General features: G+C 51.2%; 1 protein-coding gene and 1 long non-coding RNA gene across 4 annotated transcripts in view; one reads left to right on the forward strand and one right to left on the reverse strand.

Moving 5' to 3' along the window:
* Nucleotides 1-4,188: 4,188 nt before the first annotated feature.
* Nucleotides 4,189-8,008, reverse strand: LOC127484494 (uncharacterized). Of its 2 annotated transcripts, XR_011383402.2 has the most exons (3): nucleotides 7,902-8,008; nucleotides 7,536-7,787; nucleotides 4,189-5,717 (listed from the first exon to the last, which is right to left on the reverse strand). It is a non-coding gene; the product is annotated as an uncharacterized LOC127484494 (long non-coding RNA). The 2 variants fall into 2 exon arrangements; XR_011383401.2 differs by lacking the exon at nucleotides 7,902-8,008 and having other exon boundaries at nucleotides 7,517-7,653.
* The window catches only part of FAM20A (FAM20A golgi associated secretory pathway pseudokinase), a 57,823-nt gene continuing 48,850 nt past the window's right edge, over nucleotides 6,587-15,559 (forward strand). For both annotated transcript variants that reach the window (XR_016224214.1, XM_017349297.4), the window contains exon 1: nucleotides 6,587-7,117. Coding sequence is in view for 1 of the 2 variants with exons in the window: in XM_017349297.4 (XP_017204786.3) it covers nucleotides 6,720-7,117 (398 nt within the window). In the remaining variant the exon portion in view is untranslated. The remainder of the gene's footprint in view (nucleotides 7,118-15,559) is intronic.

Here is a 15,559-nt window from a genome sequence, read left to right on the forward strand (position 1 = left end):
GGGATTTGCCAGTTATCTTTCTGGCACTGATTTCTACCCTAATTCTATTATGAACAGAGAACTTGACTCATATGATTTTGATTCTTTTCAAATTTATAATTTTTGTGCTGTATCACAGGATATGGTTTATTCTGATAAAAGTGTACACTTAAAAATATGTGCTAAAGGGCCTGTGCTGTGGCGTGGCAGGTTAAGCCACCTGCAGTGCCAGGATCCCATGTGGGTGCTCGTTTGAGTCCCAGCTGCTCCACTTCTGATCCAGCTCCCTGCTAATATGCCTGGGAAAGAAGCAGAAGATGGACCAAGTCCTTGGGCCCCTGTACCCACATGGGAGACCCAGACAAAGCTCCTGGCTCCTGGCTTCAGTCTTGCCCAGCTGCGGCTGTTGTGGCCATTTAGGGAGTGAACCAGTGGATGCAAAATCTTTGTGTCTCTCCCTCTCTGTGCCTGTAACTCTGCCTTTCAAATAAAATAAATAAATCTTTTAAAAAATGGAAGGAAGGAAGAAAATACTCATTCCCAGCCCCACTTCCAACATTATGGTTCAATCTACGGGATAGCCCTGGAATTTGTATTTTCAGAAAGATACCAGTAATTCCAACACACAGGTTGTACTTTAAAGAACTCTGCCTATGTTGAAACATGATGTCTTAGCCGGCGCCGTGGCTCAATAGGCTAATCCTCCACCTTGCGGCGCCGGCACACCAGGTTCTAGTCCCGGTTGGGGCGCCGGATTCTGTCCCGGTTGCCCCTCTTCCAGGCCAGCTCTCTGCTATGGCCAGGGAGTGCAGTGGAGGATGGCCCAGGTGCTTGGGCCCTGCACCCCATGGGAGACCAGGAAAAAGCACCTGGCTCCTGGCTCCTGCCAGGATCAGCGCGGTGCGCCGGCTGCAGCGGCGGCCATTGGAGGGTGAACCAGCGGCAAAGGAAGACCTTTCTCTCTCTGTCTCTCTCTCTCACTGTCCACTCTGCCTGTCAAAAAAAAAAAAAAAAAAAAAAAAAAAAAAAAAAAAGAAACATGATGTCTTGGTCATGCATAGAAAATTGACGACTTTCTAGTTCAGAATAAGGTGTCAAGGGCAATACCAAATCAATCTCGGGTTTCTGAACTTCCATTCTGTATCTGCCACTCTCAGTAACTTAACTGCCTCTCTCCTCTCCCGCTGATGGCTGGCACAGCCAGCAGGCTAGGTCGGCATTGCCGTCACACACATCTACACTGTAATAAAATCTCCGGGGGACATAGACGCCTCCAGTTAGCAAAGGTATTTCCTTATATTTTTCTTATCTACTGCTCTTTCAGTAAGTCCACTGTGATTCCAGTAAATGTTCTAACAGTTAACATTTATCGGGGTCAGATTTTATAAATCAGTGCTGTTATTTGAAACTCTCTTTTCCAAACCACTCTTCACTGTCATGTTTGAGTCCACATACGCAGACCCACAAACACATTTATTCTACAGGAATCTGCTAGTTCTCATCTGTATGCCTTGCTTTGTATGAGACCCTGTGAAGGCAGGAAAAGAAAAGAGAAAGACGTGTCCTCATGGAAGACAAAACTAGTGTTAAAAAAAACCAGCCACACAAACAAGAACACAGCCAGCTGTGCGTTAAGTAACATGTGAGTGTGTGCAAGGTGAAATCGAGTATTGCCTTCACAGAATGAGGAACTCTGGCGTTGAAATGGGACCCTCACTTTTCTGCTTTAATTCCTAGAGGGAGAAAGCACGATATTTAGCTTGACTGGAAGGAAACACACAAGAGTCCTTTCCGTTTGCTCCTTTTCATGCACACAGTGGCACAAACTCCCTAATCCGTGCAGGGTACATACTGCCTCACGCCCTCTCTTAATCAGCCATGGGCACAGGCAGACCGTGGCCCTCTAATGATCATGAAGATGTCTGAAGGTAGGAAGGATGTGTCATATACTTCTCCTGTGTCTCTTACAGATCTAAACTACGGCCTTTTATTTTTATGAATTATTAGGCCTCCCCGGCACTGAGAACTGGGACCCGCATGAGGTTCCACAGCTGCTGAGGGGGCCAGGACCTCTGCCCGTACTCAGCAAGCACTTCCCCAGTGAAGGACACAGACAAGCAACGCTCTCCTCCGCACTCAGGAAGCAGCGCGCCGCTGAGAACGGACGTGTACTGTACCAGCTTGCAGGGGCTGCTGCAACCAAGTGCCACAAACCACTGGGCTTCCACAACAGGCATTTATTGACTCAGTCCTGGAGGTAACCAGCCCAAGACTGAGCTCTGTGCAGGAGGAAATCTGTTGCATGCTTCTTTCTACCTTCCGGAGGCTTCTGGCAATCTCCGACATTCCTTGTCTCGTAGAGACATTGCCTCAATCTCTGCCTTCATCTTCAGACGGCTCCCCCGGTGTGCATAGCTCTGTGTCCAAATTTCCCGTGTCTCTAAGGACACCAGTCCTAGCGGTGAAGGTCCGTTCCATTCCAATCTCATTTCAACTCATTGTGTCTACAATGCCTCTATTTCCAAATCAAGCCACATTTGGGGCTATTCAAGATGAGGATTTCTGCATATGAATTTGAAGGAGAAACATCATTCAACCCATAACACAAACGACTTCAGACAACATGGCCAATGCAGTCATAAGGGCATATAGGAGAAGCTATGGGAATACACTAGACCACATGGCACTGAGTTTAAGGGACATGAGCAGGAGCACCCGAGGAAATGGGACAAGTGGTCAAAGCTTGGGTAGACAATGGTTCACCAATGAGCCAAGGGAAAGAGCTTTCATTAAAGGCATGTCTGTGCCTGGGGAACTTCAGAAAGTGCTGTGGACCTAAGACTGGGAGAGACGTAAGAAGGACAGGGGAGATGAGGATGGACAGGGAGGGAGAGCAGACCTCCAAGAGCCGTGGACTTAATCCAGAGGCAGTGAGGAGGAGCCTTGGGGGATTTTCAGGAGACTCTTCCGGTTGCATCTGCATGCTGGGAAGCTCATTCTGGCAAGAATTTGGGTGGGCACTGAAAGGGGGCAAGATTGGGAGCAGTGAGACCACTTCACAGTCTGCAAGTCTAAGCAAGATAGTATAAGGTTCTGGACAAATTCATGGGCAGGATAAATGGAGAGGGGGCAAGGGATGGATTTCCACTGGGAGGCGTGAAACAGAACGAGTCCCTACAAAGAGCAGTCTAGGAAAACATCAGTGTGAATTGAGGGGATGAAGATGACGCTGATGGGAAAGCCAGGTGCCAGGAAGAACAAAAGGAGGAGGCTCATTTCCCGGAGGGGGAGCGAGAGACTTGAAGCAAACACTGAGACAGTGAGATCTGCCTGGCCAGTCCTACTGTGGGATGTCTTCCTCCTATTCCAACTTCATTCTCTCAACATCTGACATATGCGGTTTTGCCCTTGACCTTTGTGGGACAGGAAACATAATCTCCAAGCAAGTTAGAGAAATGGGGGCCAGACAACAGTCTACTAAGGGAGCATGACCCTATGAGTTGGGGAGAGTTGAAGTTGTAGGACTTGTGACAGCTTCATAATAATGACTTTGCTAACTCAGAAAAATGCACACAGTGTTGTCCCATGGTCATTATAGACAACGCCTGCCTCCTTCATTCACTGGCCATGACACATCAGAAGGAGCAAAGATTCTCGGAAACTGGAAATTTAATTCTAGATCAATGAAAGAAGGTTCCAGAACCCCTCCCAATGCCTCCCGCCACGTGCAAGTGAGCGGATTGGTGGAGAACAGATCATCTTGGAGTTTCTCCCTTGGACTGGGCATTCAGACTACAATGCTATCTCCTGTTTCTATCTTCCTTTTCTATACTTTTCTATTTTTGCTTTACCCATGAAAAGTCTCTAACCTAGTGTACTAGGCAGCTTTCCGTTACTATAACAAGTAAACTTGAGGAAGCCTAATTTTATAAAGGACAGGGGTTTATTGTTGGCTCACGGTTCTGGAAGTTTAAGGTCAAGGAGCCTCATCTGGTGGGGGCCTTCCTGCTGACAGCTGGAAGTGGCACAGAGCATCCCACAGCAGGACACAGCACACTCGTATGGCTGTGTCTAAGTATACGTAGTCTCTTGTGAAGCCCCTAGTATTCAATCATTGCACCCTGCTCTAACGACCTCATCCAGTCTGATCACTTCACAAAGACCCCACCTTTTTGTTTTGTTTTGTTTCTGGAACTATTTTTATCCCCCTTTTTTATTGTTTCAACCAAATTTTATTTACAGAATATAAATCTCTTCAAAAAGATACATTCCTTAATTTAATTAATGGTAAAAAAGCCTTTTTAAACAGAAAAAAAAAGCCTAAATATCATCACTTATATTTATACAGAAATACAGATCATTAAAAGTGTAGGAACATAGGACATAAAATGTGATTTTTACTTAAGCAGTTACATGAATAAGGCTTTTTTAAAAAATTTTTTTTTCAATTTTTTTAATTAGTAAATATAAATTTCCAAAGTACAATTTATGGAATACAATGGCTTCCCCCCCCAAGACCTCACCTTTGAACACCACGATGCCACTGAGCCTCTACCCTCTTTGCACTGATTCACTTAGGACTTTGGGATTGAAAGTCCTGCCTGGGTCTGAGGGCCAAATCACATTCAAACCAGAGCACCTGGTGGAATAGGCACTCAAGGAATAGGCACAATGGTAGCAAACACCTGTGTCACCACTTAGCATAAGTGCTTTGTAGACCTCAATTCATTTAAGCTGCATAATAACTGTGGAGGCGGGGGTGGGTCCTATGACTGTCTCAACTTACAGATGAGTGGATGGCTGAGGCCACAAGACGTCTTCCCCCAAAATGCAGGCCAAGAATTCTGGACTGAATCCTGAGTCAAGGGTGACTCCAGGGGCCAGCGTTGTTGCATAGCAGGATAAGCCACTGCCTGCAATGTCTGCGTCCGATACGGGCATTGGTTGCAGTCCCAGCTGCCCCACTTCCTATCCAGCTCCCTGCTAATGCACCTGGGAAAGCAGCCGAAGATGCCCAAGTGTTTGGGCCCCTGCCACCCACCTGAGAGACCCAAATGAAGCTCCTGGCTCCTGGCTTCAGCCTAGCCCAGCCCTGCCCATGGCAGCCATCTGGGGAGTGAACCAGGGAATGGAATCTCTCTGTGTGTCTCTCCTTCTCGCTCCGCGAAACTCTACCTTTTAAATAAACAAATAAATCTGGGGGCGGGGGGGGGGGTGACTCCTGCCAGGCAAGGGTGAAGGGTGATGGTTGAAGAGGAGGATTAACAGGGGAGGTTCTGCTGCCCACGCAGGCAGCTCCTGGACATCCAGCAGGGCGGGACCGCACCTCAGGCTAGGACCAGGTCACTAAACAGAGGAGCCAGGAGTTCCGGCGCCTGCCTCTCCCTCCAAGGAAATCAGGGTGGGAGGGGGAGTAGCAGTGACCTCACAGACTATGGGGAGAAAGCCCCGATGTGTCTTCCAGTGATTCATCTGGGTGGACTCCTTTCACACCAAGCTCAATTCAAAAGGTCGGAGTGGGGCCAGAGGGGCCCCTCCCTCCTTCAGCGCAAGAAGTGTTTCCTCCTTTTAAAGTACAGGCAGAGTTGGAATCGAGCCCCGTCCAAACAGGAAATGGCCAAGATTCTAGGTAAAACCGGTGCCTTCTTCTTTAAAGGTCAAGCTTTTCATTCACCAAGTCATTGTTTCCTGAGCGCCTACTACGTGCCAAGCACGTGGTTCGCGGTTGTTAGGGATCTCTGCGGGCGGGGGCAAAGAGAAAGGATGAGCGCGAGCGCACACACACACACACACACACACATCTGGCAAAGCCCACAAGAGAAAGCTTTTAGGGAATGGTGATGGCTTTCTTCTAAAAAATAAAAATGGAAATGAACGTTCCAGCCTCCTCTCCCAGGAGTCCCCCCAACGGGCCTGGACTGAGTCCCGAGCCGGGAAAGTGAGAGGCCTGGGCGCAGCGAGGAGGCCTGGAGAGGCGGGCTGGGTGACAAGGTGGAAGGGCAGAGCGGCAGCGGGCCCGGGACTCGGCTGGAGAGCTGCGCCAGAGGCAGGTGCCAGCTGCGAGTGGGCGGAGGTGCGGGCGCCAGGCCAGCGGGGGGAGGCCCCGCGTTACCTCTGCCTCCAGGAGGCCCGGCGCGCGCTCCAGCTCGCCGGGAGGCGCCCCCGCCTCGCCAACTCCCAGCTTGCGCCGTCCGTGCCAGCCTGGGGCACGGGCGTCCCCGCCGCCCGCAGAAGGAGCCGCGGGCGCAGTCGCTGCAGCGCCGAGCGGCAGCATCCTCAGGAGAGACGCCCCAGGCTCCGCAGCCGCCTGCCTGCTCCCGGGGCCGAGCGAGCGCCGCCGCCCGCTCTCTGCGCTCCTCCTCGCCGTCGCCCGTGCCCCCGCCGCGCCGCCACCCCGGCGGCGGCCTGCACCTGCGCCCCGGGCCCTTCACCTGCGGCAGGCACCCGGCCAGGCGGGAGAGAAAAGGCGCGAGACACCGGGAGACCCGGTCCCCTCGTCTCCACTAAGCACGGAGAAGCGAGCGACGCCCGCCAGCACCCGGTCCCCAAGTTCAGGGGTGACAGCTCTCAAAGGAGGGCTGTCCCGCGAGGTGAGCATTCCGGTCCCGTGGACCCCGGCCGGCCCGCGGGACTCCAGGCGCCTCTAGTGCCTGCGCCCCGGGCGCCCTCCGGGTCCTCGGAGACCGCCCGCTCGCCCCCCGCACCCCGGCGCCCACCTCGGCCCGCGCCCGGGCGGGGCCATGCCGGGGCTGCGCCGGGACCGCCTGCTGACCCTGCTGCTGCTGGGCGCGCTGCTCTCGGCCGACCTCTACTTCCACCTCTGGCCTCAAGTGCAGCGCCAGCTGCGGTCCCGATTTCGCCCGCCTGGCTGCCCGTGCGCCGGCCGCGCCTCTTCCCAGCCCGGGGATTCGGCCGCAGCCTCCTCGGACCCCGGTGCGGGCGCGCACAACTTTTCCCAAGCCGGGCGCGGGGCTGAGCCGGAGGGCGGCGGCCGCGGCGTCTCCAAGCTGCAGGCCCTCTTTGCCCACCCGCTGTACAACGTCCCGGAGGAGCCTCCTCTCCTGGGTCCGGAAGACGCTCTCTTGGCCAGCCAGGAGGCGCTGCGGTATTACCGGAGGAAGGTGGCCCGCTGGAACAGGTGAGGACCCCGCCCGGGAGACCCGGGAGCGCGCGCTCCCGTGGCCTGCTCTGCGCCGCCCCCGACTCTGGCCTGAGTCGGCTGCCTGCACACCTGAAGCTTGGCTGCGGGATGACAGGGTGTTCCCCAGCCAGCCCCCCACCAGCCGTGGCAGACCCCAGAGGGCAGCGGGCGAGTAAGACCTCAGCGGGAGAAAAAGTTTCCAGCGGCAGTACAGCGAGGAAATGCGCCGAGCCCCTCCCCCTGAGCGCCTCTGTGCTCGGCTGAGCCCCACTCGCGTTCCCCGGCCCGGTCCCGCCCGCCCTTCCCGCTGTCCCGATGCGGAAAGCCGCTGCTGGACTTCGGTTTTTCCAGTTTCCAAACAGAACAGTTGCAGCGCTGCCTCGGAGGCAGCCTCACCTCTGCTGCTGGAACAAACCTGGGCGCTTTCCAGAAAGCCTGCCACTCTCCGCTCCCCGCAATCCCAGACCTGACCCGTTCTTGATCCCGCTGCCCGGTGTCAGAGATCCCAAGAGGTCAGCGGGGGGCAGGAAGCCAGCAGTCGGCTCTCAGACTCCCCGCTTCCCTCCCCGCTCCTATTTGCAGCGTGGCTTGTCCCTCTCTGACGAGTGCAGCAAGTTGAAGTCACTTTCAGTATCTTGTTATCCTGATGATTTGGGTTGACATGGACCTGGTTTGGTGTTTTCGCGGAGAAGGTTTAAAAGAAAAAAAAGTCAGCTTGGGAATTTTTAAAAACCCGAAGGCAAATACCGTAGAGGGTGGAGGAAAAACGTATTGAACATACTTAGGATGAAATTAAAAAGGATGGTTTTGTAAAAGGGTTGGCCTGGGGCAGGGGGTGTGGGCTGAGATCCTCATGCCCATGGCTGGAAGCCTTCACAGGGATTCCTCTATTTGAAAGCATAAAACTCCTCTAAATATTGCTCCTCACCCCAAGTTCACTTTCACACCACACCCATCTCTCTGCTTAATACGAGAGATTTCAAAATGAGATGTCTGGTGGTTTTATGGTCCCTCTGGAAGAAAAGCAGACCATAAATCTCGGCTGGAACTCAGAGCTCACCCAATTTAACTGTTTGCTCATTATTCTGTACTGCTGAGAGTGGAGGGAAGGGGAAAAAAAAGCTCTAGAAAATAAAAAGAGGAAGAAGTTCAGAATTACTGGCTGAAATCAAAGTGGCGATTTTCAATTGCAACTCGATGGCTGGTGATTTTATTTGAGAAAGAAAGCGGTTCTCAATTTCATTGCTAATTGTGTGCAATAGAAGGCAGTTCCAGTCTGCTTCTCAGACACTGTCATTTTCAACCGCATTTTTATTTCATCAGCGACGTGGGCGTCAGGGTCAGTGAGCTAGAAGATTTTGCCCTTGGAACAATTATCTACCTATCTATTGTGGACTTGAGCATGAGAGACTGTGGGAAAAGTCATCTGCTTTTGCCAGTGTTGATCGATGTCCACTTAGTCACATTTCTGTGGCCTTAAACTTCCCTATGTCACTTTGATCCTGGAGGAAAGTCCAGGACAGTATTTTGGCAGAAAAGCAAAAAAAAAAAAATTTTCTCTCCAAGCTCTCGTACAATCAATTTTAAGCTTGATTTCTACACCATTATCTGTCCAAAAAAAAAGCACAAACACAGACACTAGCCAGAAATGATCTTGGCCATTTAACAGAGGGTCAGGGGGGGCTGGTGACATTGCTGTCCTCAGAGGTCACAGAGTGGTTCTGTGTGATTGGTTGACCGTGAGTTTCCCAAGCGAGGTTTGTGGGCTGTAGCACGAGGGCCAGCTGCACTTACAAACACTGGACCTGGACCCCAGGAGCTAAGAACAGCCCATCTCCACTCTCACTAGGTTGCAAATGGCAACCCCAGGCTGCTAAGAGGCAGAGGTGTTCTTACTTACATCAGAGTGAAAAGTGGAACTCGGGAAGTCATTAGCCAGCGTGATTGTGAATCACACTCAGAGTTGTCGTGGTGTGAGAGGTAGTCACTCATTATGAGTGCCCTGATGATTACACCGACACGTGGAAGTGCTGGTGAAACCCAGGTGCCCGCTACGACGGGCAGGGCCAAGGAAGGCCCCCAGCGGCGGTGCAGACAGATCGTTAGAATGGACATCGCATAATCAGAAGCAAAGAATACCCTGGCTAATTGTGTTTCTCTTGCACAGACAAGCCCTCCTTGCTGGTAGCCACAGCTCTGCCAGTATTTAAAATCTAGTGATTTATGAGCATATGTGGAAGCTTCCATGCCAGTAATTACCTACCATTAACCGCCATGCGAACCGAGAGCATCAGGAAGCTGTCTGATGCTCCAGGAGAGGTGCAGGTTGTAAAATCAGCCAAATCCACATTCTTCGTCACTCACTTGCCCGGAAGAGACCATTGGCCTGAGTGATTTCTTTAATATTCTTTTATTTTTACCACCACACTAAGAAGTAGCGATATGAAAAGTGTCTTTCTACGAACTCACACTCATTACCCTAAGAGGAAGTAGGTAATGGCTGGGCAAATTCCTTTTTGATTTCACACTGTGGAAGAGGGAGCTTGTCCACTGTTTTGAATGTTTCCGGCTTTCAACCAATATTTGTTAATTGGACGCCAATGTTGAGTTAAGCCGAACCTTGGAAGCCACGTGGTGTGTAGGGTGGGCCATCTGGGTGCTGCCTAACCCTCACGCTTCCAGCAAACCTTCTTAACCAGCTGTCCTTGCCTCCCTTCCTCTCTTTTCCCCCTCACAACGTGACCAAGGGGGCACAGTCTGCGTTTAAAATGTAATCAGGGAAAGTGTTTCTGTCAGGTAGTCAGCCGCTGATCACCGCGAGCCGGCCCACGCCAGGCTCCATCAGGCGCAATGGCACAGTTGGCACCTGTCTTGAATAGCAAAGAGGGAGGAGCACAGGAAACACCGTCTCACTCTTCCAGGCCACGCACTAACAAGGCACAGCCGCGCTGCTCCTGGTCTTTGCCTTAACGAGCGGTGGGGGCAGGCTTACCTGGAGCACAGGTGATGCCTCACATCAGCGCCATGCTTACGTTCGGAGAAGCGGAGCTGCGATCTCATCCCTGGCCCGCCAGACAGCATCTGTCCTTCGACAAGTCACAACGAGTCGGTTTGGCCTGGCCTTCTGCCCGGCTCTCTTTGGTCGGTTCCTCTGTAGCAGACAAGGTCAAACAAGGTCAGGCCTTCCCAGTGCAGAAACTCCAGCAGCTGCACCACAACTGCTTCTCGTTCGTGACATCTTTGTCCGTTCTCAGGAAGATTATATTGTGCTACAATTACAGATTCAGCGCTTGGGGGTGGGGGAAGACAGAGAGAGAGAGGAGAGAGAGAGAATTGCTCCCCATTGCACGCTCCTGTCTGCCCCTCTCCTCCTACCTATTTGCTGTCACTGAAAGCAAGCCTAGCCCTGAATCTCTCTTTGAAAATCACAGCTCAGAAGCCGGGCAGCTTTTTCAACACATGACAGCCGTTCAAGGGGAGTAAACTGGCTGCAGTTTTCCTGGGGGTGCTTGGAGAAGATCCAGAAGCCAGGCAGTTAGAGGAGAGGGGAGAGGAAGGTCCAGGAGAGATGACAAGGAATTCAGCTGGAAGGTGGAGGTGTCTAGTCTAGGAGTTCTAGAAAGAAAAGCTCCTCCTGGCCCTGTGCCATCTATGGAGTGAACGATGCCATCGCTTCACTATCTCTTCTGTCCTTGCCTCCATCTTTTTACGTCTTTCCTACTCATCTCATGCCTGCCCCTGATCATTTAGAACGTAGGTTTTTTTTTTTTTAAGATTTATTTATTTATTTGAAAGGCAGAGTTAGAGAGAGAGGGAGAGTCAGAGAAGAGAGAAAGAAATCTTCCATCCTACGGTCCACTCCCCAAGTGGCCACAATGGCCAGGGGCTGTGCCAGGTTGAATCCAGGAACTCCGTCTGGTCTCCCGTGTGTGTGGCAGGGACCCAAGCACTGGGCCATCTTCCACTGCTTTCTTAGGTACGTTAGCATGAATCAGAAGTGGAGCAGCCAAAACTTGAACCAGTGTTCATATAGGCACTGGGTTAACCCTCTGTGCCACAACGCCATTCCCAGCATGTAGGTTTCTTGTGAGCAGTTCAGCCACAGATTCCCACTTGTGGCTAGTGGGCTCGTGCCTTTCTCCCAGGGCTGACATGACCTTGGCTCCTTGTCTGGTTCTTCTGCCGACAATGCCAGGTCAGAAAGAGAGAAAACGGCTTCTGCTGTGGGGAGATGGGTCTCAGCATGGCCTGTGTGTGGCTACCAGAGGGACTGGGGAACCTGACTTCTGTCTCCCATTCCCATTCTTCCCAACGATAGTCTTGTTTGGCTGCTTTTAAAAGTGCTATTATTTTAGTAATTGCTGACTCCTTGGACTTACAGCTAAAGGAACCCTTTCCTCTTCTCAGAATCAGCAGCGCCAAGCAGAGAATTTCTGAGAAGGCCACTCCTAGAAGGTCATTTTCAGGTTCCTGCTCCCTTATGCTAAAGCCGGGTCCTCATTGCCATAACCCCAGGAAAGAGCTAAATCAGAGAGAATGTCAGTAGTGTTCATCCAGTGAGGAGAGGCAGCTCCTGCTTCCAGGTAGTTCCGTTGTTTCCAGCCTCACCCAATCTTTCACCCGAACCAAGTACTCATCAATGCCAGGAGCACAAATGGCTAATTTTCTGCATGCAGATCCTCCTACCTGAAACAGTTGTTATGTGCCAGAGAGTTCACCTACACTTATTCATTTAGGCCTCACAACCTCTACAGAAACAGGTGTGTATAGTAAGCAGAATTCCAGGAGGGCCTCCCAAGACATCCACTCCTAGCACACACACGTGTCTCCTAGCTGGTCAATCAAATGGCAATATGGACTCTACCAGAAATGAGCTTTTCAGGTGTAACTGAAATTCCACAGTAGTGGCTCCTGAGATAGGACTTAATCACACGAGCTCTGAAAGCAGCGAATTTTCCTGGCTGATGAAAGGAGGAATCAGAGATTCAAAATACAGTCAAGGTGTGGTGGCCCACTGCTGGCTGACTTGAAGGTGGAAGGGGCAGTGTGGCGAGGGATTGGCCCCAGCTGACAGCCAGCCCGGAAGCAGCCACCTCAGTGGTACAATCACAAAGAATGGAATTCTGCCGCTGGCAAGGATGAGCTTGGAAGCACATGGTGCCCCAGAGCCTGCAGATGAGCGCTTGTCCCAGCCAGCACCTTCAATGCTGCCTTCCACGGCCCTGGGCAGAGAGCGCAGCCACACCAGGCTGCAGCCAAGAGCTGGTCAATGGGCGTTACTTTAAACTACTGGGTTAGTGGCCGTTTGTTGCACCGCAATGGAAAGTGAGTACGGCACTGATGCTTACTTTGTTTGACAGAGGGAACTAAGCAAGAGACCCTTATGTACACTCTGGCCTCTCCTTGACTGTGTCCATTGTCTTGCTATGTGCCATGCTTTTTGTCATTGTCCGCTGTGTCCAGCCGTAACATCATAGCAGCTGTCTGGAGTTTCCTGTGAGAGAGCATGGCCATCTGACCTTGGCATGAGCAGCCCCCAGCTTACACGTGGCCACCTTACCACATGTGTTTCATGCCCTGCCATAAGGTAGAACCAGAGTAAATACCTCTGGACCCCACATTTGGGAACAGATGACAGTGAGATTGGGGGACTGTCAGACACTGGCCATCACCTCCTATGAAAAGCCTCGAACAAAAGCATTCTCAACTTTAAAATCACCCCACCTCCAACTTTTCCACTCCCGCCTATAAAAGTCCAGCGCAAAATCCCCCTGCTGAGATGATCTGAAACTTGGATCTGGGATGCTCTTATTGCAGTAGTTCCCCACCCCCCCGCCAAAAAAAAAAAAAAAAAAAAGGCCAGGAAGGAAAGTTGAGAAAGTGTCATTTGCCAAGAAGAGGAATTTCTTCAGCTGTGCTTTCCGAGGAAGAGCAGCCAAGAAATCCAGTGTTAAAGAAAAAAGGAAACCCAGAGACCCTGGCTTAGCCAAAGCAGTTCCCGCTCTGCCCCTTGGCAGGTGCTGACCTGCATTTTTCCTTTGATTATTCATTAAGCTGGAGGCTGATAAGAGCCCCTGGATGTCGCTGAAGTAGGTTTGTGTATGCGTATGGCTGAAAGCCCAGTGGGGACACCAGCCTCAACAGCCGTGGCTTTAGCAGAGTAGAAGTTACTAGGCATAAGTTATGCCTGCTTTTATAGGCAGCGACATACATATGTGCCTAATGAAAACCACAGGATGGAAAAAAAGGCTTAGCTCTTTTTCTGCCCTGTCACTTGGCAGAACGTCCCACGGCTGAAACATGGAATCAGGACAGAACGGAGTTTGAGTGCTTCGGAGATGCCAGCAACCAGGACTTTCCATCCCCGGAGGCTGGCTCTGGAGGCCAAGCACGAGGGGCAGCCAGGAGAGTTTGGCTTGAGCAAAAGGCAAAGTGAAGTCCCAGAAAAGGGCCGGTTTAATTGGATTCACTAGTAATAAGCCAGGTAATAAATTCGGGAAGTACCAGGAAACAGAACAGAGTGGACAGCTATGGTTCCTAAGACACAAGAGCCAGTAACAAATGGAGAACAAAAGAGAAGCTTAAAGAGTGTTTGCGCCAAGAAGCTGGACCATAAAATAATTAAGGTGGCCTGCAAAGAGATGGGATTTAAAAACTTGGGGGAGAGGTTTACTGTCGCTCCCCCTCTTCATGGAGGAACGACACAAGACCCTGCCTAGGCTTCATATCCGAGTCACGGCACCATTATGTCGCTCCCCGTATTCGTGGAGGAACGACACAGGACCCTGCGCTGTTCTTTCGTCTGCTCGGCCCTCCCCGGGTTTGCTGCTGGTTCTTCCCGGGTTGGCTACCGTCCCTTCCACCTCCGTGGAAGGGCGGTTCCCCCTGCCACTTTCCCCACTTCCGCGGGGGAGCGGCACACCGCCGGCCGGCTCTCTCGGGGGCTGCACAGGTGTTCCTTCAGATAGATGTTCCCCTTAGATGTTCCTGGTGCATGTTGTCTCTCTCCTCCGTTATAGTCCTCTTCCACCAATCCCAACTCTGCTACCCATATGCCAAGTACGCTGCACTCCTCCAATCAGGAGCAGGTCCTACAGTTTATTGGTTGAACTGGAGGCAGCTGTGTAGAAGCTGTTTCTCCCTTCTCAGCGCCATATTGTGGGAGAGCAGATGCATAGAATAAGTCTTAATTCCAGTAACTTAGTCTAGTCCGAGTTGCTCCCAGTTGCTCCCCACAGTTTACGGGCTAGAAAAGAAGCCCACCGAGGAAAAGCAGAGCTATTCCCCCTGGCACGCCAAGCCCAGCTCCCAGATAGCAGATTTGTCTTCCATGGTCAACCCTGGGGCAAGCTCCACAGGTCCTGGGTAAATAGTGTTGACGATGCTGATCAAATGGGAATCTGTACAGAGAGGCAAATTGTCTCTTCTGGCTCATTCAAGTGTCTCATGGGCTTTCAGCTTCATCTATTGAAATGGCATTTTTAGAGGAGGGCACTTCAGGAAGCTCATGGCAAATGGAATTAGAAGGTAAGTTTATTTTCCTGCACAAAAAAGTTGTGAAGTCCATGCTTAAGAGATGTCTTCAAAAAGTTCATGGGAATCCGTATTATGAAGAAAAAACTATGCATGAATTTCTAAAGTTTTGGGCCAAAATAATCTTATCTTTTAATTCCATGTTTTCCATGAGCTTTTTGAAGTACACTTGTACTTCTGACTTTCAGCTACTGAAAGTCACAAACCCTAGAGAATATCTGTCTGCTCTCACAGCTCAGCTCATGTTCCATTTTACCCTGAATTAACAATTATCCACCACGATAGCTGCTCATTCTTTTTTTAAAAAAAGATTTATTTATTAATCTATTTATTTATTTGAAAGTCAGAGTTACACAGAGAGAGAGAGGTCTTCTATCTGCTAGTTCACTCCCCAGTTGGCCGCAACGGCCGGAGCTGCGCCAATCTGAAACCAGGAGCCAGGAGCTTCTTCCAGGTCTCCCACGTGGGTGCAGGGGCCCAAGGACTTGGGCCATCTTCTACTGCTTTCCCAGGCCATAGCAGAGAGCTGGATCAGAAGTGGAGCAGCCGGGACTCGAACTGGCGGCCATATGGGATGCTGGTACTACAGGCGGTAGCTTTACCCACTATGCCACAGCGCCAGCCGTTCATTTCTATTTCCCGTGTTCCCCTGTGCATTCAGAGGTACTGGAGAAAGTCAGATTCACCAGCCCCAACCCCTTTTTAACCTACATTTCACTCTAAGGCTTTTTAAACTGGGATTCTTGGACACCACCGAGTTCAGGTCATGAGGCCCATGTTGCTCTTAAATTTTACACAAAACTTTTGCGCATCTGTTCACTTTCCTGGAAAGCGGTTCATTACATTTGCCTAGTATTCCCCACATGCATCAGTACACTGGTTTCTCGCGACAGCTCTCAGTAAAGG

The sequence above is a fragment of the Oryctolagus cuniculus genome, chromosome 17 (assembly GCF_051225735.1).
Source record: "Oryctolagus cuniculus isolate XC-2025 breed Fujian yellow rabbit chromosome 17, ASM5122573v1, whole genome shotgun sequence".
NCBI classification, from domain to species: Eukaryota; Metazoa; Chordata; class Mammalia; order Lagomorpha; family Leporidae; genus Oryctolagus; species Oryctolagus cuniculus.